This window comes from Trichomycterus rosablanca, chromosome 12 (genome assembly GCF_030014385.1).
Source record: "Trichomycterus rosablanca isolate fTriRos1 chromosome 12, fTriRos1.hap1, whole genome shotgun sequence".
NCBI classification, from domain to species: Eukaryota; Metazoa; Chordata; class Actinopteri; order Siluriformes; family Trichomycteridae; genus Trichomycterus; species Trichomycterus rosablanca.
Window position 1 is genome coordinate 7,518,626 of NC_085999.1, and position 22,290 is coordinate 7,540,915.

The 22,290-nt window shown below is 40.5% G+C and overlaps 1 protein-coding gene across 1 annotated transcript in view; it reads left to right on the plus strand.

The window, feature by feature from the left end:
* Positions 1 to 3,914: 3,914 nt before the first annotated feature.
* The window catches only part of LOC134323848 (FERM, ARHGEF and pleckstrin domain-containing protein 1), a 67,765-nt gene continuing 49,389 nt past the window's right edge, over positions 3,915 to 22,290 (plus strand). The window contains exons 1-2 of the mRNA XM_063005395.1: positions 3,915 to 4,118; positions 9,351 to 9,546. Coding sequence (XP_062861465.1) covers positions 9,376 to 9,546 — 171 coding nt within the window. The 5' untranslated portion in view covers positions 3,915 to 4,118; positions 9,351 to 9,375. The remainder of the gene's footprint in view (positions 4,119 to 9,350; positions 9,547 to 22,290) is intronic.

Genomic DNA, 22,290 nt, shown 5'->3' on the forward strand with positions numbered 1-22,290 from the left:
TTTTCTGATTTTAGTAGATGTAGTGGGTTTACTTCTGGTGAACAGGTGGTAGGAGCTTCCTCAACTGGGTCTGCTTCAGCGGGATCTACATCTACGTATAACTGAATCAGAATCATTTTGTCAGCATTCGTTCACCGTCTTTTGCACTTTATATGTGTTCATTCTCAAAGACTCACTGTATGTTATAGGTAGAAATAGATCTATATGGCATCACAAGAGCTCCTGTATGCAAAAAGCCTATTTATTTTTCCGCCCTATCAAGTGTGATTATTTTAACTCTTCTCAGTTTCTCAGTTTTCCTAGTTATTAGTACTTGTTACTCCTTATATGTGATCTACAATTTAAAAAAAAATCAGAAACATTGCATCGCTCAGCTTGAGAGTAACTTTAGGAGCCCAGCAAATCTTTGTTGTTCTAATATCACAGCGTACCTTCAATCCATTTGGAAGGCAATTTCATTTTGATTTATGGTGGGTGGTGATGACTGGAGTGGGTCTACAATCATCCCTTTTCCACACTCCAGTGAACTCTGCTCAGGTGCTAACCTCTGTACTGTCACTCAAACCGAAATGATTTTCTGCTAGGAACGCTCTCCAGTGCCAGTTTCCATTACACTGATTCTAACCCGAACCTGTTTCCAGATGTCACTGTAGAACTGCCAGCTACAATACTCCCAAAGACTCTTCAGCCATCTTGTTTATTTAAAAGTAATTTGCTAATATGGTGATATTCTATCTGCTAAACGTGTAACTCAAATTTTAATATTATAAATGATTTCACTTTTTAGGTGGAAATGGTAACTGAAACCACACTGAGTCCAACTGTTTTTGCTGTTTATCTGAATCCTCATTCTCACAGGATTTTTGGCCTCCTCTGCTGTGGGGTGGTAGAAAGTGCTGTGGGGTGGTAGAAAGTGCAGCTGCTGCATCTCAGTGGTTTCTACTGGTATTTATTTAAAGTCAGTAGCTAAGTCAAATTAAAAATGTTAAGAAGATTAAACGATGTATATACTTTGTCCCCTAAATTTTATCATGTGTTCTTGGTTAAATTATGGTAGACCAGCCACTCCTGGAAAGGTTTATCATTGTTCCGAGCTTGTTTTCCATTTGTGTATCATCTTTTAATAATTGTCATAATTTAAAAAGCATTTTGGGTTTATTTGGGTTATCTTTATTTAATATTAAATGAAGTTTAATGATTTTAAATATTTAAGTGTTAGAAATTCAATATCCGGGCCGCTCAGGTGGCACAGCGGTAAAAACACATGCTGGAACCAGAGCTGGGATCTCGAATACATCGTATCGAATCTTAGCTCTGCCTTGCTGGCTGAGGCTGAGCGGCCACATGAACAACGATTGGCCTGTTGTTCATATGGGCGGGACTGAGCCGGATGGGGTCTCTCTCTCATGACTGGTGCAATTACGACCTCTGTTGGCTGATTGATGGCGCCTGCACAGAGATGAGAAAAGAGTGCTCTTAGGGTGTGTCCCTCCGTACACGCAGCTAGGCTGCACTGCACTCGTCAAAGTGCAGGTGATAAGATGCATACGGCATGCTGCCCACGTGTTGGAGGGGGCGTGGGTTAGCTTCGTTCTCCTCAACCAGAGCAGAGATCGGCATTGGTGGAGAGGAAGCATGATGCAATGGGGCAATTGGACGTGCTTAAAAGGGAGAAAATGCATAAAGAAAATATTTTTTTTTTTAAAGAAATCCAATCTCCATCATGTGTTCTCACATTATGTACTGCTTATTATGTGACTTTATAAAAGTGAAGCATTATCTAAATACAGCAGTGTAATAAAGTGCATTTTATGTTACAACTGTTAAGTCTTATCCATGCTTTATGTATTTATTTGGAGGAGTGGGTGGGGAAACAAATGTACTGTGAGGGAAAATGGGGGGCCCTACCATTCTAAAACATTCCTGCCATATTAACAACTGATGTGAACTGGCGAATCCTAATCTTAAGCAAAGCCAGTGAGGGAATGTGCTTATACTTTTTACATTACTATATATGGGGTGGGGGGGAGCATTTCTGAATAGAGGTGACAATATATATAGTGATTACTGCCTTGGTCTGGAGTCTATATAATAGAAACACCCTAAAATATGCATAATCACTCATGCACCTACTCACACCAAGGGTCAGTCTGGAGAGGACAGTAAGTTCCACCAGCTGGTAGAAGGAAATAAAGTACCGAAAGGAAACCTGCATGAACATTTAACAATTAAACTGCGTATTCTCCAGTTTGTTCTGCATCACAAACAACTATCTGCACTCATTTGACTTTTTAGGAGAGAATATTTAATCGGGGGAAGCACAGTGGCTTGGTGGGGTAGCGCTGTTGCCTTACAGCAAGAAGGTCCTGGGTTCGATTGCCAAATGGGGAAGTCCAGGTCCTTTCTGTGTGTCGTTTGTATGTTCTCCCCATGTCTGTGTGGGTTTCCTCTGGGTGCTCCGGTTTCCCCCTACAGTCCAAAGACATGCAGTCGGGTTAATTGGAGACACAACATTGCCCTATAAGTGAATGGGTGTTTGAGTGTGTTTCGGCAGTTGTAGCCTAGCAGTTAAGGTACTGGACTAGTAATCAGAAGGTCACTAGTTCGAGCCCCACCACTGCCAGGTTGCCGCTGTTGGGCCGTTGAGCAAGACTTTTAACCCTCAATGGCTCAGACTGTATACTGTAAAAGTACTGTAAGTCGCTTTGGATAAAGGTGTCTGCTAAATGGCGAAAATGTAAATGTGTGTGTGTGTGTGTGTGTGCCCTGTGATGGACTGGCAACCTGTTCAGGGTGTTTCCTACCTTTTGTTCAGTGAATTGTACCCACAGAGACCCTAAATAGGATAAAGCAGTAGTGAAACAGACACTAAATTAATATTTAGAAGATATAGAAGATATACTTTATTTGTCATATATACGTACACAGATGTACAGTACAGTACAGTACTTGTTTGGAAGCTGGGGTCAGAGCGCAGGGTCAGCCATCGTACGGCGCCCCTGGAGCAGACAGGGTTAAGGGCCTTGCTCAAGGACCCAACAGTGGCTGCATGGCAGAGCCTGGATTTGAAGCACCAATCTTCCGGTTGATAGCCCAAAGCTATACGTATTAGCATGGCTGGATTACTGACCGGGCCAGTGGGGCCAGCGCCCAGGGGCCCTTGAGGTCAGGGGGCCCCGTGGGGGCCCTGGCCCAAAACATTTTGCGATGCCTATCAACATTTATGATACAATATATTTTTATTTCCGAGGGCCCTCCATTTTAAGGATCCTCTGACTATTAGGGACTTTGACCCCAGGGCCTCTTGGGGGCCCTAGCCATGCTTTTGGGCCCCTTATTAAATTGGATGAGGCGTTGTGGCACTGCTCTGACTCCGACTTCTGGCTATTAGGGGTCCTAGGAAAGAGGGGGGCATATTTTTAGAGGGCCCTGGTTATGAGAGCCCCTACCAGGAGGCCCTAGAGAAGAGCAGGGCATACCATTAGAGGGCCCTTGATCACGAGGGCCCCTGCTATGGGGCCCTTGACTTCCATAGAAGTCGTTTACCATGGCTCCTTGACTTTCTAGGGACCTACAAATGCCCAGGGGCCCAGACTATCCTTAATCCGTCCTTGCGTATTAGGCTACCACAGGAAATGTAGGGTTAAATCAACTGGCATTGAATGAGCTCAGGGTAACATTAGTGTTTCAGTCACTGAGTCAGACTGTGAATATTGGCCTTGTTATTTATTAACTAGTGAAAAACATTGAATAGCGCTGAATGGAAAAATGAAAAGGTTTGATTTAACAGTAGGTATCCGCTTGGTGGCGCTGTAAATCGTGATGGTTAAAGCGGATGTAGTTCCAGTTTCAGCCGATGAGAGCTCGTATTGTTGGGAACGGCGGCGCTGGTGGATCCTCTTGTGCTTAATCTTAGCGCTGCTGTTGCTCCTGCTGTCTCCGCGGGGAGCCGGCCGACATGGCGACCGCCAGCACGCTCCTCTGTACAAACAGTCTTATCTAAGTCCGGTTTTACTCTGGGTGTGGGTCGGATACCGTCTCCGGAGTAAGTCCGGATTCATCTAGAGCTCGTTCCGGGGAGACCGAGGCTGCGTGGACGGCGTGGTTTTGGATCCAGGGTAAGTTGTCTGTTTGTGTTAATGGTTTTCCTGCAGACTGGCGGCGATGTGGGACTCGTGTACGGGAGATTAACCTGAGCTCTTCAGGAGCCGCTTTGTCTGTATTTGCATGTGAGCAGGAATAACTGCGTTTGTACCGAGAGCTCTTATGTACTGATACTGAAGTGCTTCTCTTTCGGGTACTGGTCCAGCAGCCACGTCCCCATTCAGTACCGCAATCCATTCAGTATGTAGTCGGACATGAGGTGTAGTCAAACCACAGCTATATGACACGAAACCTGGTTTTCACGGGTAGCTGGAGTATCAGTGTTCATCAAGGTCTGGACTTGTTTTTCAAGGTGGATTGAAATGCAGATTTTGAACCCGTATTCTTCATTCAGGTAAAAATCAATGGTTTCTTCGTGCCAAATAAAACAATGGTTGGCTTAGTTTTAGTGCTGTTGACACGATTAACACAGTGATCATCATGTAACACCATGATAACGCCATGGGCAAGAGGGTACCAGCAGCAGATACCATCCTTCCATAGTGCACCATGGTAGTATTAAGTAGGATTGTGGTTAGATTAGTAATCATCATTTTAACCATAGTAAAATCATAGCAGTATTATGGTAGATGTTAAAACAAACACAGTTACCACAATGCACCTAGTTTGTTAGTACAGTATTATGAATAAATTATAATATTAATCTTAGTGAACATAATTCATATTATTTTAAGACATGTTACCAAAGTAAAACCCTGGCAGTTTAATGCTTACATTTGTAGTGAATATAGTTATTATTATTCACCTTTAAATTATCATTATAGCAGTATGGGGTAAATTTATTTTATATATTAACCGTACTTGGAGCAATTCACCAAATTTAAACAAATGGAGATGATTCCAGAGTTTGATAACAGTAAAACCATGCTACAAATACATTATTTCATGGTAAAACACTCAGCTACAGCTGGATCTGAGCTACAGCTGGATTTCTGTTAATGATGTTCTTCCTTAAAACAGATTGGATACTCAGTATCTTTAATACTGAACAGGACTTCTATCTATCTATCTATCTATCTATCTATCTATCTATCTATCTATCTATCTATCTATCTATCTATCTATCTATCTATCTATCTATCTAGTTACTTGTTTTTGACATGTTTAACATATACTACAGTATAACGTAATGGCTCTCAGCTCTAATGGAAATGTTCTGCTTGAATTATTTATGCTTGTCTTTATACATTTGGTGAATTGTTGTTTGGATTGAATGCCAGCTGTACCACACCCAAACCTGTTGGTTGATAGGAATAATGTCCAGTTAACATTCAGTAAGTGGCAGAAGCGGAGAGTTTTGGCCAGCCTGGTGGTTATGTGGATAGACTACTTTAGTTCAATCTCCAGTATGAACTCGCTCATGTGGAATTTTCTCTGTAAACAACTTCAAAGCTGACTGGGACAGCACTGGGGTCACAGCTTTCCGGCATTTAGAAGCCACTCGTGCTTTAGTAGTTGCCTTTGAAGGCATATGTGTTTCCACTTGCAAACATTTGTGCTGTTGATGGGTAAATGTACTACTGTATCCATATGATCAGAGAGAGTGTCACAGTTAACAGCATAATTATTGTTTTCTTAAATGTATGGGCTTGTGATAAGAACAGGCCATAATAAACGCACACATTTCTAGCTGTAACCTGTAGTAAATCAATCAACCGCCCACGTTAGGTTCCATCAGAAAGTAGCGGTGGTGGTGTGGTACAGGGCAAACTGTACTGTATTGTCAAAACTGTGGAGCTACATCAAGGCCGTAGCCATAAATTGAGCATGGGGGAGGGCGGGGTCCTGGCTTTCTAACACAATGTATAGTGATTACAGCCTGGGTTAACTGCACTAACATGTAGTCGAGATTCCCTACATTCATTTGGTTTTGCAAGGCCCTAGCCATGAATTGATAGATTGCGGGGGACCAGATCCATCGAGGGGGTGGGGAGGAGAGGAGGTGTTCCTGCCATATCAACAAATGAAGAAAGCAATGATGCATTAATGCATTTTTTTTATGGAAATAATTTTTACAATGGCTATTTTGAGTACAGAACTTGGTGTGAATAGGGCTCAACCCCCTCTGGCTCTGATGCCCCCAGCTTTGTCGTGACATCGCTGATCTGGAATGTGTGATGAACAGAGTGGAACAAAACTGAGATTTGAAGAGGCAAGGGAAAGGGTGAAGGATAGCTCTTTCATTCTCAGCAACAAGCTTGCAGAGTCTTTTCCAGAGGCATGTGTGTTTAAACCCTCCCTCCTACATTTATGCACAAAAGCTTACCTGTCTGGAAACCCAAGTTTGAGGTCATGTGGTTACAAGGGGTATTAAATTTCATCAGAATAGTAAGAGGGTAGGGTAAGAGGGGTAAGAGATTTGTTTAATTTTGTGTGTAACTTAAATATGTGATACAATTTGAGAAATTGGTCTTATGAAGAGCAGTCACATGTTATTTGATTTGTGTGTGTGTGTGCGATACACAACTGTCGGTTGTTATTTGAGAGCACACATAAGTTTGTGGTTTATTTAATGGTTTATTTAATACTGTCTCCTAAGGGATACAATGTTCAAAAGACAACCACTGTATTCTGTATTATCCTTGGTATTATTTACACCGATCGGCCATAACATTAAAACCACCTCCTTGTTTCTACACTCACTGTCCATTTTATCAGCTCCACTGATAGCCCCCTTTCATGCTATTCTTCAATGGTCAGGACTCTCTCAGTACCACCACAGAGCAGGTATTATTTGGGTGATGGGTCATTCTCAGCACTGCAGTGACACTGACATGGTGGTGGTGTGTTAGTGTGTGTTGTGCTGGCACGAGTGGATCAGACACAGCAGCGCTGCTGGCGTTTTTAAACACCTCACTGTCCCTGCTGGACTGAGAATAGTCCACCAACCAAAAACATCCAGCCAACAGCGCCCCATGGGCAGCGTCCTGTGACCACTGATAAAGGTCTAGATGATGACCAACTCAAACAGCAGCAATAGATGAGCGATCGTCTCTGACTTTACATCTACAAGGTGAACCAACCAGGTAGGAGTGTCTAATAGAGTGGACAGTGAGTGGACACGGTATTTAAAAACTAAAGCAGCGCTGCTGTGTCTGATCCACTCATACCAGCACAACACACATTAACACACCACCACCATGTCATTGTCACTGCAGTGCTGAGAATCATCCACCACCTAAATAATACCTGCTCTGTGGTGGTTTTGACTATTAAAGAACATAATATCTACCCACACGTCTTGATTCAGAAACAAAAGCATGTGCAGCATTTTGGGAAGTGGACACAATGAAAATCTGTTTACCTTCCACCGCTAGTCATACATACAGTCACCCACTTTTAGCTTTATTCAGGGAAAACATAGATCCTGAACCCTTACCTTGAGCTGTAGAGTTGACCTGTTTTGTAGAATATCCATATAAAAAGAAGCTTGTTACTGATAGTTATGATTACTTATCCACCTTTACAAAATGTGCTTTATTTACTGTAGCGTACTTGGTGTGTCAGGTGGACCTGCACCATGCAGGCAGTCATGGAGTTTACCTGTAAAACAATGTAATTTCTTGTAATAAATGATCATAATATCATAAGACACCATAATTAGGTTTTGAACTGTTTGGCTTTTTGTTTTGTTTAATTCAATAGTCGACAGTTAATCATCATTAGTGCCTAACTCAAGCTAGGAACTGATACTATCCAAGCAGTTAGGAATTAAATTGGTGGAGCTAGAACCAGCCACCTTCTGAATACTAGTCCAGTAGTAATTGTTTTCATTAAATAAATCTGGGGGTTTATAGGTTTTGTTTTGAATATAAAGGGGTCCTTGTCTTTAAAAAGTGTAGAACCACTGATGTGTATGATGTAAATCAGACTTGTAGATACTTAGTCAAATTTGACAATAATAAATTCAACTTGTATAGCGCCTTTCACAGTACCCAAGGACGCTTTACATAGGACTCATAATCAAACAAACAAGAACAAACAGAAACAGAAGAAGACGAGTGAAAGTGCTGGGTAAACAAGAACATTTTTAGAAGAGATTTAAACTCGGAGAGAGATAAAGAGCGACAGAAGAGGGAGAGGAAGAGAGTTCCACAGTGTAGGGGCAGCAACACTAAATGATCTATCACCTATGGTGGTCAACCTCAACCTTGGAGCAACCAGGAGACCAGCATCCAATAACCTTAACCTACGAGAAGGGACATAGCAGAGTAGAAGATTAGCCAGATACAACGGGGCCAGACCATGAAGTGCCCTCAAAGTGAGCACTAAAATTTTATATTGAAGACGCTTATTGACTGGGAGCCAATGAAGTCGTTCTAATACCGGGAGACTTGGTCAGACTTTATAACTAACCCAAATAGTTTTGACATTCCTGCATTGACGTTTATATCATTTAATTAGCTTTAACAAATACTTCACGCTTCTACACTTGCTGACTTGCTGGCTAAAATCCGCTACTAGGTTGGGATATCTGAGTGTGCCCTTGGGATGGAATGTAGCACTTATATTACCATTTCCAATCGTACCATTGTATGCTTGAGTATACTGTGGTATGTAGCTGCACATTAAAAAAAGTGTGTGGGCAAGCAAGTGGCTAAATAAAGTAAAGTGAGACTAAATTATTTTAGCTCAGGTCATTTATTTAGTGATACGGTTACTCATTCTCATGTGCTAGCTGTGCATGCCCACCAGTGCTGACATATCGAGCTTGAGAGTTTGAATCTCAGCTCTGCTAACGGCTGGCCAAACCAGTCAGCTACTGCACACATGTTGGAGGGGGCGTGTAACAGTTACGGCCCTCTTCAGTCGGGAGTGGAGGTCTGTTATACAATAATCAAATCGAGTAAGGGCTTTAAAAGGGAATCAAACCAAGCAGTTATAACCTGACTGAAGAGGGCCGTAACTAACACACACCCCCTCCAACATGTGTGCAGTAGCTGATCGTTTTTTACCCGCACGAGACAGGTTCATAAGGGATCCGTATTGCGCACAGAGAGTCACGCACTGATCCCCGTTATCCCCCGTCACCCTGCAGGTGCACATCGATCAGCCAGCAGAGGTCGTAACTGCTTGGTTTATAACCTTGGTAATATTGTGTGAGAGTGGTTGATTAATTATGCATGTGATATTGTGTATGTCCAGATCAGTGTGTGATACTGTTGTGTATTGTTTGCTTTGTATAGATCAGTAAAGTAAGTGAGGAGAACTATGGTGGAGCAGGAGCCAACCCCTTCAGCAGGGCAGCGCTTGTGTGCCCCTGATTCGATGGGCATCAGCACGCTGGAGCCGGGCCAGAAGCCACCTGCCATTCCTTCCGGGCGGCGTGTAGCCATCACCGTGCGCATGCTGGACGAATCCGAGGAGATATTTGACGTCTCGGTGAGTTTCTTTTTTTAAAAACTTTTATCTGCTGGTGCTGTATAATTCCAACTAGTGTCAAGAATATCAGGGATTAGTTATGTGTTGGTCAAATTTATCATTTTGCTTTTGTGACTGACACTGTTGGGTAATGTTTTTAATTATCAGTGGTACAGTAGACCCTTGACTTATGAATTTATTTGGTTCCGAAGGGCTGTTCTTAAGTCAAAATGTTCGTAAGTTTTTCCCCATTAGAAAGAATGTAAATAGAAATAATCCATGCCAGACCTCCCAAACCACCAACCTTTCTAATGTCTTTTTTGTTATATACGTATATATAGTATATTTTCCCCTAAATCTTAAATTATAGAATAGACATTCCTGTAATAACAACAATACACAGTAGTACTGTACTGTACATAAGAAGAAACCCATCCAGCAGACACGGTGGCCAATTATTATCTGCTGCAGTCACTGCCAATTGTGCCTGCTAGATGGCCCCCAGCCGACCGGTGGCAGAGCCGAGTTTCGAACAGAAGTGGGACATAGTTGCTGAAATTGCACCTTTTCTGTTCCACTGTGCCACTGTGCACAAAGCATTGTCTATAAAGACATGAAGAAAAGCTCGGTTAAAAGAAATTCCAGTGGCCGGCACAGAGTGCTGACCTCAGCCCTACTGAACAGCTTTGGAATGAACTGGAACATCAGTTGAGGTTTTCCTGACCAACATCAGTGCCCAGCTGTACAAATGCTCTTGTGACTGAATTGGCACAAATTCCCACAGACATAATTCAAAGTCCTGTGGGGCTGCTGTTCTATCCTAAAAGCTCACATAGAGGTTACTGTTTTAATACCATTTGTTATTGAAATCGGATATCCAACAAGCTCATGGTCAAGTGCCCAATACTCCTAGCCATAGTGTATACTAACTATGCATTATTTGCTGTCATAATTGCTTTTTGCAAATTAAAATAGTAAGACAAAACAAAATGTAATGCTTTGCAGCAGCAGCACTGTGTTAGTTTTTAAAAACGTGAAAGGAAAAGCGTTGGTTGGTAGTGGGGCGATGTTTATAACTAGTGTAATGCCAGCATGTGTTTATTCTGGCTGGATGACTGGAGGTTGTCAAGGATGTCAAGAAGGTTAACAAAAAAATTTGCTTGTTTTTTTGGGTAGAAAGCATAATTCAGTTTTGTATGAAAGGCCCAGCGTTCACTGCATGAACAGTCTCAGTCACTTCTTGACATTCTGTGGTGGCTTTGGCCTGAGAATCACATACTGTTTTAAATTGTGTTATTTGCTTTTGGTACAAGATTTTTATTGGTCAGGTTACAGGCTCATGGTTCCAGCTGTGTGTGGGTCTGCAAGACTGATGTGGTTGTGTGTAAAATTAAAAAGATCGGCTAAAGTTTAAAGTTGCCTTGAGATTTAAAACAACCTTTTGTAAATCTACTGTGTTTTCTTATAGAAACGTGTAAATCTGGTAACCTGTTTTCTTTGTGTAATATTTGTGAGGTCTTTTCCTTTACAGCTGATAGTGATTAGGATCTTTAGAGGCTAATTGAGTTGAGCGTACTCCTTTTTTGGCTTTGCTTTCCTGGTGAGATTGCTTGTTGCTGCTAAATCTGGAGCAGCAGCATCGTACCGGGTGGAGTCTAAAATCATACGTTTAATTTACTCAGGACCTTTAATATAACGTTTTTGTCAAACCACTGCTCAAGTGGAGACGGATAAAAAGACAAAATGAAAAGACGCTAATAAGGTAGAAGGAAAGGGCTGCATAAGCTTTTGTGTGTGTGTGAGAGAGAGGGTGAGAGAGAGAGAGAGGGTGAGAGAGAGAGAGAGAGAGAGAGAGAGGGTGAGAGAGAGAGGGTGAGAGAGAGAGGGTGAGAGAGAGAGGGTGAGAGAGAGAGGGTGAGAGAGAGACTAAAAGGGGGTAGTGAAGCATTGTGCTGAGTTGTTTTTGGCTTGATCCCTCCTGGCCTGAGAAAAACTGTGTTCCCATAACTCTGTCTGACTTGCAGCCTGCACTTTTGTGTCACACAAGTGTAAAAAATAGTTTAATAAATACACACTGATCAGCCATAACATTAAAACCACCTTCTACTCTCACTGTCCATTTTGTCCGCTCCACTTACCATAGGAGCACTTTGTAGTTCTACAATTACTGACTGTAGTCCATCTGTTTCTCTACATACTTTTAGCCTGCTACTCTTAGAGGACTCTTACAGGACCACTGGTGGTGGATGATTCTCAGCACGGCAGAGACACTGACATGGTGGTGGTGTGTTAGTGTGTGTCGTGCTGGTATGAGTGGATCAGACACAGCAGCGCTGCTGGAGTTTTTAAATACCGTGTCCACTCACTGTCCACTCTATTAGACACTCCTACCTAGTTGGTCCACCTTGTAGATGTAAAGTCAGAGACGATCGCTCATCTATTGCTGCTGTTTGAGTTGGTCATCTTCTAGACCTTCATCAGTGGTCACAGGACGCTGCCCACAGGCCACTGTTGGCTGGATATTTTGGTTGGTGGACTAATCTCAGTCCAGCAGTGACAGTGAGGTGTTTTAAAACTCTATCAGCATTGCTGTCTTATTCACTCATATCAGCACAACACACACTAACACACCACCACCATGTCAGTGTCACTGCAGTGCTGAGAATCATCCACCACCTAAATAATACCTGGGAGAGTCCTGACCATTGAAGAACAGCATGAAAGGGGGCTAACAAAGCATGCAGAGAAACAGATGGTCTACAGTCAGTAATTGTAGAACTACAAAGTGCTTGTATATGGTAAGTGGAGCTGATAAAATGGACAGTGAGTGTAGAAACAAGGAGGTGGTTTTAATGTTATTGGTGTATATGAATAGAAAAAAGAACTTGGTCAAGTGGTCATGTGCTGAATTATAATTAGTTTTAAACCAGAAAAATAATAAACTGGACTACAGTTCTTTACTGGATCGGACAGATTGTTCAATTGAATGGTGCTGTAGTAACATTCCATTTTTCTATTCCTGGTACAATGACTGACTGTTTATTTGTACATGTGCTAAACAGCTCCATTTCCTGTACTTCTTTGGTCTAAGTCGTCTTTATTAGCCTCTTTTACATAATGAAATAAAGATTGAAGGCGAATGCTGTGAACATCAGCAGAAACTGCTAATCACTTCAATGCAGACCTGGCAAAGTTTTGTCAAGAAAGCTATTTAGTAACTGTTGATGTCTGAGTCCCAGATTTCTGGCAACTATTGTGTGCAAAGAATTCGATCATAAATGTAATACAATTATCGTATGTTATTTTTAAAACTGTCTATTTAAAAACACTACAGTGCTGCAAAAATGACCTTTGTTATTGCACAACTAGGCCACTTAATTCAGTTTTTTTCTACCATTTAGATTTCAGATTTAGTTTTTGATAGACAGAACTTGGATTCTTCCTACGAATTTAATAAAAATTGACAGCAAGTCGTCCATGTCTTAATGCATTAAAGCACCTTCACAGTACCACAGTGATTGACATCTTTTGTGACTTCCTAGACAAGCTGTCACTGATCTTTTAAAAAGAATTCTGGATGACAGAAATTTCTGGGTAGGAATGTCAACGAATTACCTTTTACCTTTTTATCTGTCAGAATAAAAATCATTGTTTAATTAATGCGCTTGGTTAAAAAGGTCGTTTACATTTATTTCTAACAGCTGAGGGTGTATTTGAACTGATAGCGGAGCTGTAGAGCACTGATTTGTGACTGAACCTTTCCCACCCTCAGTGTGCATGTGCCAGTTTTGTTTCCAACTGTAAAAAGAGCTCTGCAGTTCTAGCCTGAATCTTATGTGTTGATATTATTTAAATCATGAACAAATCATGACAGAACTACTAGACATTTAAATTATAGACAGAAACTGTTTTGCACCAGTATAAAGTTTATTTAAGCTTGTTTATGTTGTTACAGAAGTGTGTTGGTACTTATACTACTTGTATTACATTTAGCCACAGTTTACTAGGTACTTCAGACTGAACCTCACCATCATGTAATGCAGCGTACTGTGAATACATCCAGACTGTACAATAATGCTTTTCTAGAACTGAGAGATTTGTTTACATCTCCTGATTATACTTCAAAAGACTATAAAAAAGAGCATAAAAGAACAGTTTTATTTAATGAGTGGTAATAAGCTATCCAAATAATTGTGTTGTGTGTGTGTGTCCACCAAATATTCATAAGTAATCACTGGTTTATCTGCTTTAATGGTATGTGTGTGTGTGTGTGTGTGTGTGTGTGTGTGTGTGTGTGTGTGTCTGCGTGTGTGTGTTGGGGGTTGGGAGAATGTGTGGGTGGATGTGTTTATTATGCTTCTGTTCCACTTAAATTACAATCACTGTGGCCATCACAGTACTCCTCCCTCCACACCCTGTCAAGGGTAAATGCTTAAAGTAAACCCACAACGAAAAATCTGAACCAACTGGAGTAAAAATCCTTAACTGGTGTGTACACCATTATAATATTTAAAATAACACCCTAGTCCCACTATGGGTTTTTAAGGATTCTGGAACATTTCTAAAATTATGTAAAGGAAGTGTTTATGGTGGAATCTCTCACTTTAACACACACACACACACACACACACACACACACACACACACACACACACACACACACACACACACACACACACACACACACACAGAGAACTATTGTCCCAGTTGCTCTTCACATTGACCTTTATTGTAATGAAGGCAAAACCTGGAACAGAGCAAAAACCTTCCTGATGCCCAGCATAGTTTAGAATAGTGTAATAATGGCAATAGTCAATAGACATTAAAACATTTAGCCACAGTGTACGATGTCACCAACTTTTTATTTATTAATTGATTTGTTTTATAGCTTTTGGTTACATTCATGACAGAAACGGTAGTTACTCATAAGATTCATAAGCTACACAAGATTCATCACTTCTCAAGGTTATATCGAACACAGTCATGGACAATTTAGTATCTCCAATTCACCTCACTTGCACGTCTTTGGACTGTGGGAGGAAACCGGAGCTCCCGGAGGAAACCCACACAGACATGGGGAGAACATGCAAACTCCACACAGAAAGGACCCGGACCGTCCCACCTGGGGATCGAACCCAGGACCTTCTTGCTGTGAGGCGACAGTGCTACCCACTTAGCCACCGTGCCGTCCTCCAATATTTCTCCTAATATAATCTTTACCAACTCCCCTATTGCAGTTTTCTTGTTGCTTGTACCACATCTGCACTGGCCCAGGAGAGATGAGTCTATCACACTTCCACTTAAACATGATTGCATCTTTTTTACCTACCAGTGGCGGAGTCTTGCACAGAACTGTACCACTCACAGACACGCTATTAACTTCTAACTTTTAAATACATGTCCACTACTGCGGGCATCTTAACCAGAGAGCAAAGGTCAAAAATTGTACATCGTCTGTTACCATATGTTAATTTATCCTACTGAAGATTCCTTAGACATGGTGGCTTCCAGATGCATTGATCATAGATCCTATAGGTATTAATTATTAAGAACATAATAATTATATTATGTATGTATACAATAAAAATTCTCTAACAGTGAAAACATTTTTTCAAAACAGTAAAATCTGCTGTAGTGGAGAGCTTAGACACCACAGTAAGTGAATCATGCCTGTTGAGAAAACACCTGAAAAAACATCTGAAAAACACAGAGCTATGATTTTAATTCTACCTTTGCTAATTTTAAGGTTATGTACAGTGCCTTGCAAAAGTATTCAGCCCCCTTGAACTTTTCAACCTTTGGCCACATTTCAGGCTTCAAACATAACGATATGAAATTGTAATTTTTTGTGAAGAATCAACAACAAGTGGGACACAATCGTGAAGTGGAACGAAATTTATTGGATATTTTAAACTTTTTTTAGAAATAAAAAACTGAAAAGTGGGGCGTGCAATATTATTCAGCCCCCTTGCGTTAATACTTTGTAGCGCCACCTTTTGCTGCGATTACAGCTGCAAGTCGCTTGGGGTATGTCTCTATCAGTTTTGCACATCGAGAGACAGAAATTTTTGCCCATTCTTCCTTGCAAAACAGCTCGAGCTCAGTGAGGTTGGATGGAGAGCGTTTGTGAACAGCAGTTTTCAGCTCTTTCCACAGATTCTCGATGGGATTCAGGTCTGGACTTTGACTTGGCCATTCTAACACCTGGATACGTTTATTTGTGAACCATTCCATTGTAGATTTTGCTTTATGTTTTGGATCATTGTCTTGTTGGAAGATAAATCTCCGTCCCAGTCTCAGGTCTTTTGCAGACTGCAACAGGTTTTCTTCCAGAATGGTCCTGTATTTGGCTCCATCCATCTTCCCATCAATTTTAACCATCTTCCCTGTCCCTGCTGAAGAAAAGCAGGCCCAAACCATGATGCTGCCACCACCATGTTTGACAGTGGGGATGGTGTGTTCAGGGTGATGAGCTGTGTTGCTTTTACGCCAAACATAACGTTTTGCATTGTGGCCAAAAAGTTCGATTTTGGTTTCATCTGACCAGAGCACCTTCTTCCACATGTTTGGTGTGTCTCCCAGGTGACTTTTTATAGATACAGTGCCTTGCAAAAGTATTCAGCCCCCTTGAACTTTTCAACCTTTTGCCACATTTCAGGCTTCAAACATAACGATATGAAATTGTAATTTTTTGTGAAGAATCAACAACAAGTGGGACACAATCGTGAAGTAGAACGAAATTTATTGGATATTTTAAACTTTTTTTAGAAATAAAAAACTAAAAAGTGGGGCGTGCAATATTATTCAGCCCCTTTACTTTCAGTGCAGCAAACTCACTCCAGAAGTTCAGTGAGGATCTCTGAATGATCCAATGTTGACCTAAATGACTGATGGTGATAAATAGAATCCACCTGTGTGTAATCAAGTCTCCGTATAAATGCACCTGCTCTGTGACAGTCTCAGAGTTCTGTTTAAAGCGCAGAGAGCATCATGAAGACCAAGGAACACACCAGGCAGGTCCGAGATACTGTTGTGGAGAAGTTTAAAGCCGGATTTGGATACAAAAAGATTTCCCAAGCTTTAAACATCTCAAGGAGCACTGTGCAAGCGATCATATTGAAATGGAAGGAGTATCAGACCACTGCAAATCTACCAAGACCCGGCCGTCCCTCTAAACTTTCAGCTCAAACAAGGAGAAGACTGATCAGAGATGCAGCCAAGAGGCCCATGATCACTCTGAATGAACTGCAGAGATCTACAGCTGAGGTGGGAGACTGTCCATAGGACACAATCAGTCGTACACTGCACAAATCTGGCCTTTATGGAAGAGTGGCAAGAAGAAAGCCATTTCTCAAAGATATCTATAAAAAGTCACCTGGGAGACACACCAAGCATGTGGAAGAAGGTGCTCTGGTCAGATGAAACCAAAATCGAACTTTTTGGCCACAATGCAAAATGTTATGTTTGGCGTAAAAGCAACACAGCTCATCACCCTGAACACACCATCCCCACTGTCAAACATGGTGGTGGCAGCATCATGGTTTGGGCCTGCTTTTCTTCAGCAGGGACAGGGAAGATGGTTAAAATTGATGGGAAGATGGATGGAGCCAAATACAGGACCATTCTGGAAGAAAACCTGTTGCAGTCTGCAAAAGACCTGAGACTGGAACGGAGATTTATCTTCCAACAAGACAATGATCCAAAACATAAAGCAAAATCTACAATGGAATGGTTCACAAATAAACGTATCCAGGTGTTAGAATGGCCAAGTCAAAGTCCAGACCTGAATCCCATCGAGAATCTGTGGAAAGAGCTGAAAACTGCTGTTCACAAACGCTCTCCATCCAACCTCACTGAGCTCGAGCTGTTTTGCAAGGAAGAATGGGCAAAAATTTCTGTCTCTCGATGTGCAAAACTGATAGAGACATACCCCAAGCGACTTGCAGCTGTAATCGCAGCAAAAGGTGGCGCTACAAAGTATTAACGCAAGGGGGCTGAATAATATTGCACGCCCCACTTTTCAGTTTTTTATTTCTAAAAAAAGTTTAAAATATCCAATAAATTTCGTTCCACTTCACGATTGTGTCCCACTTGTTGTTGATTCTTCACAAAAAATTACAATTTCATATCGTTATGTTTGAAGCCTGAAATGTGGCAAAAGGTTGAAAAGTTCAAGGGGGCTGAATACTTTTGCAAGGCACTGTATCTTTGAGAAATGGCTTTCTTCTTGCCACTCTTCCATAAAGGCCAGATTTGTGCAGTGTATGACTGATTGTGTCCTATGGACAGAGTCTCCCACCTCAGCTGTAGATCTCTGCAGTTCATTCAGAGTGATCATGGGCCTCTTGGCTGCATCTCTGATCAGTCTTCTCCTTGTTTGAGCTGAAAGTTTAGAGGGACGGCCGGGTCTTGGTAGATTTGCAGTGGTCTAATACTCCTTCCATTTCAATATGATCGCTTGCACAGTGCTCCTTGAGATGTTTAAAGCTTGGGAAATCTTTTTGTATCCAAATCCGGCTTTAAACTTCTCCACAACAGTATCTCGGACCTGCCTGGTGTGTTCCTTGGTCTTCATGATGCTCTCTGCGCTTTAAACAGAACTCTGAGACTGTCACAGAGCAGGTGCATTTATACGGAGACTTGATTACACACAGGTGGATTCTATTTATCACCATCAGTCATTTAGGTCAACATTGGATCATTCAGAGATCCTCACTGAACTTCTGGAGTGAGTTTGCTGCACTGAAAGTAAAGGGGCTGAATAATATTGCACGCCCCACTTTAGTTTTTTATTTTTAAAAAAAGTTTAAAATATCCAATACATTTCGTTCTACTTCACGATTGTGTCCCACTTGTTGTTGATTCTTCACAAAAAATTACAATTTCATATCGTTATGTTTGAAGCCTGAAATGTGGCAAAAGGTTGAAAAGTTCAAGGGGGCTGAATACTTTTGCAAGGCACTGTATTTGCCCCATGAGCTTTTAACTTTTTTACATTTCTTTATTGCTTAAAATTAATGGCAGGATTCCCAGTTGAACTGGTAACATTTTACAATAAGATGGATGTAGAAGAACAGTCTGCTTCTGCAGTCAAACTTGTAACTGCCTTTAAAGCAAGCGTAGACATTTTTCATGCTGTGGGAATCTGATACTGTAATGCCTCACTTTTTTAGACGTTTATGGTTGCTGGGTTGATGGAAGAACAAAAGCCTGGAGTTTACCTGAAGCTATTTCTTTAGTGTGGTGTTCTCTAATGTCAAGTTCAATCCAATTTTTTTCTGGTGTATTCCAGTCATATATATCACATATCACAGCAGATGCAAGGTAAGGGTTGTTAATCATGTTGTAACCTAACTTTAGGTCATACAGGCTAGCAGTAGGTTTTAAGATCAACAGTATTATTTATTAACATCATTCAACTCATAAACACTTTATTTAAAGTAAAATCTAATTCTGCATGAATGTTTAATTGTATAAATCCTTAGTTTTCTGGGAGGGGGTTGGGGTGAAATAACAGCATGTTATTTATGTTCTGCCTGAATGACTTGTAGGTGTAATGCACAGACTGGCCATTTGGATGGGGTCTTTTATGTGCTCCCAGAACTTATGTGCTCTTCTTGTCCTTTCCAGACAGGAATTTCCCACTGGAATGTTATTCTTATCCGCTGGCTCACATCTACTTAACTCTTTAGGGTCTGAATTCTGGGTCACAAGTCAAGTCTCTTTAAGCACAGATTTCCTCTTACAGTTAGTGACTTTATACACTATCTCTATGCTAAGAACAGAGTATACTATTGTCCATTTTGTGTCCACAAAAGTACATTAACATAGAAGTGATCCTGAACTAGAACTAAATTGTCCCATGATGGGATTATATATAAAATAACAGCAGAGCAAATGTACAGCAGCCATGCATGACTACATTAAACCATGCTGCAATAGTACAGAAACACAGTAGCTGTTTAAACAAATAGCTCTTAAAAAAGCAAATAAACCTCTTATATACACACAGATTCCAGTTACATGCATGCAGGGTTTATAAAAATGTAAATACTTGTAGAGTCCCTTTTACAATGTAAAAATTAACTTGCACATTTTTGTTTTCAATTTTGTCACTTTTTGTAAGTGGTATGAAATTAGAAGTTAATGGTTAGAAGCTAATGTTTGCTGTGCTGCTTTTAATACTAAATAAAGGACACTCTCATTAATGCAAAGCTGAAATTGGCTAAAAACAATTTTAAAATACTTTAGGCATTGAACACTGTTTGACATTATCGGCGACATACTGTAGCTGACATGCAAAAAATAAGCCTATTTTCAGCAAAAATGTTTTTGTGGCTATAATTAAACAACCCTTTATTGTCTGGTTAGAAATTAGAAACTGAGTTTAAAAAAAACTTGTGAACTTCCCTAAGAAAGTTCCTGTTGTGAACGCAATTCTATTCTAATCCTTCTTGCTCTGTGGCTATAAGAAAAACACAGAAAAGTATATAGGAACACCCTTAAATCAAACACACAGGAACTTATTTTTAGGACTATTTTTCAAACTTTTGGGGCTTTTTTCTTTTTTTAAGAAAAATCGACGTATTTATTTATATGTAAAAGAATAATAAAACAGCTTTTTTGCTTTATGTTAATCAGTTTCTGGTATTTGCACACTTATTACTTCGAACCATAATTTCATCGATTTGGGTAAAATTGAACTTTACTGTTGTAGTTTTTGTATAAGGATGCTGGTGATTAGTTTTGTCTGACCGGATGACTGTAGTTCATTTAAATACCTTGCGGAACTAAATGCTGTGACAGCTCTGATAAGGGAACAGAAATGTTATTCTACTGCTTATGTAAACCTGTGGAAGGTTTTCATCGTGTGGTGTATTTATACGTTTTAGGTTTTTTTTTATGTAATCTGGGCATTTCTTTTAATACAGATCTGTCCCTCAGGCAGCAGGCGACATGCTGTTTACATACCAAGCTGCAAGCTAGAGTATTTTGTGGTCTGATAATATTTCTTTCGTGTCTTGTTATTAATTTGCATTTTTTATTAAAAAAAAAAAAAAAAAAAAAGACACCCTCACACTGAAGTGATACACTGCTTCTGTCAGGGTTTGGTAGAGTTATATGGTTACGTTGCAGCAGTTACGGTTTTTTGTCAGCTTGTTTTTGTTGTTGCTATGGATCTACTTTTTTGCGTCCAGATTTGATCACCCGAGTTCATTTTGGCATTAAATATATCGCTGTTTAGAGGTTTTGTTTTCATGAAGAAATGGAAAAAGACTTTAGCATTATTTAAATCTGCTGTTGGCTCATCTGTGAGTGCTTGATTTTGTTCTACATTTAGTAAAATGCTCCTCCAGTCAAACCATGCCTGAACAACCAAAGATATCATAAATGTTATTATGTTTATGTGGGCTGGACTGGACTAATCTTTTACTGGCCATCTGCTCCTGCTTGTACTAGTTATAAACCAAATAAACTGGTCATAATATTAATGGTAGTGATTAAAATAAAATAAAAAAAACTCAGTTTTAAGCCTAAGCTTTAACTGGCAAATCCATCAGATTGGCAACATTTAGCATTAAAATGAATTCCAAAATATTTGCATTTGTGTTGGTCTATAACGTTTTTGTCAGAATGTTTGCAGAAGGCTACAATTATTTCAGTATCAATCTTGGTGATGTAGACTCGTGTCCTGAATTTAATTGCTTTGGAAAGACTATAAATCTAAGTTTATTATACACAGTCGAATTAGGACAGACTCTTTCTGAGTAGCTGAATTTAATTTAGCGGCTGTTACTTTATTGCACGCCTCTCCTGGGGTCTGCTAAGGCACGTGATGGGCAATTAAATGTACTTAATGAAAGCTGCTGTTTTTAAACGATTAAGCCTTGTTCTTTAGCAGCGCTGGATCTGAGAGATTTAGATGAATGTGAATGAATGTATTAGTGAAGCTTCATTAGAAGAACTGTGCTTTTATTGCACGTTTAGTATCACTCCCCCCAGACGACCGGCTGTACGCTGGAGGCTCGTGCAGCTGAAGACCGGCTGGTGTGTTACAACTATAGACTGCTGCAGAAACTCCCCTATCACTGCTGGGCAAAAGTTTCCATGGAAACATGGTTTTATAGATTTCTCTCTCTCTCTGTCTGTGTGTGTGTCTGTGTGTGTGTGTGTGTGTGTGTGTGTGTGTGTGTGTGTGTCTGTGTGTGTGTGTGTGCGCATTAGTACCAGTCTACAAAGAGAACTATGATGAAGATCTAACTACTCTATAGAAAAGGGCTTGGCTCTGTTCAGTAAGCCTTTACGTGACTCATCTTTTAACCATACGCGTCGAGTCCGATTACTCGCTCTTTTTCTTTCTCTCGTTCCTGTTGTGAACAGTGTTATGTAAAGGCATGAGAGGAGATAATCAGGTGGGTGAGACCTACAAATAGGATTTAATTTGTATTTGCCCCCTGGTGTGGACCGGTTCTTCTGCTTTCCTTTCCAACCAAATGACCTACCTGCATTTAAATTTATGGCATTTAGCTGACACTTTTATCCAATGCAACTTCCACTTGTTACTTGTTACAGTGTGAGCAATGTAGGGTTTACAATGCTCAGGGAAGTTCTACTGTTTAAATACCAAGCTGTAAGGATGAGTATTATGTGGTCTTATGATGTTTCTATTGTGTTTTGTTATTAATTTATTTTAAAAAAAAAGCAGCCACCCTCACACTAAATTGATACCCTGCTTCAGAGCTATGGCTGCTTCTTACATATACA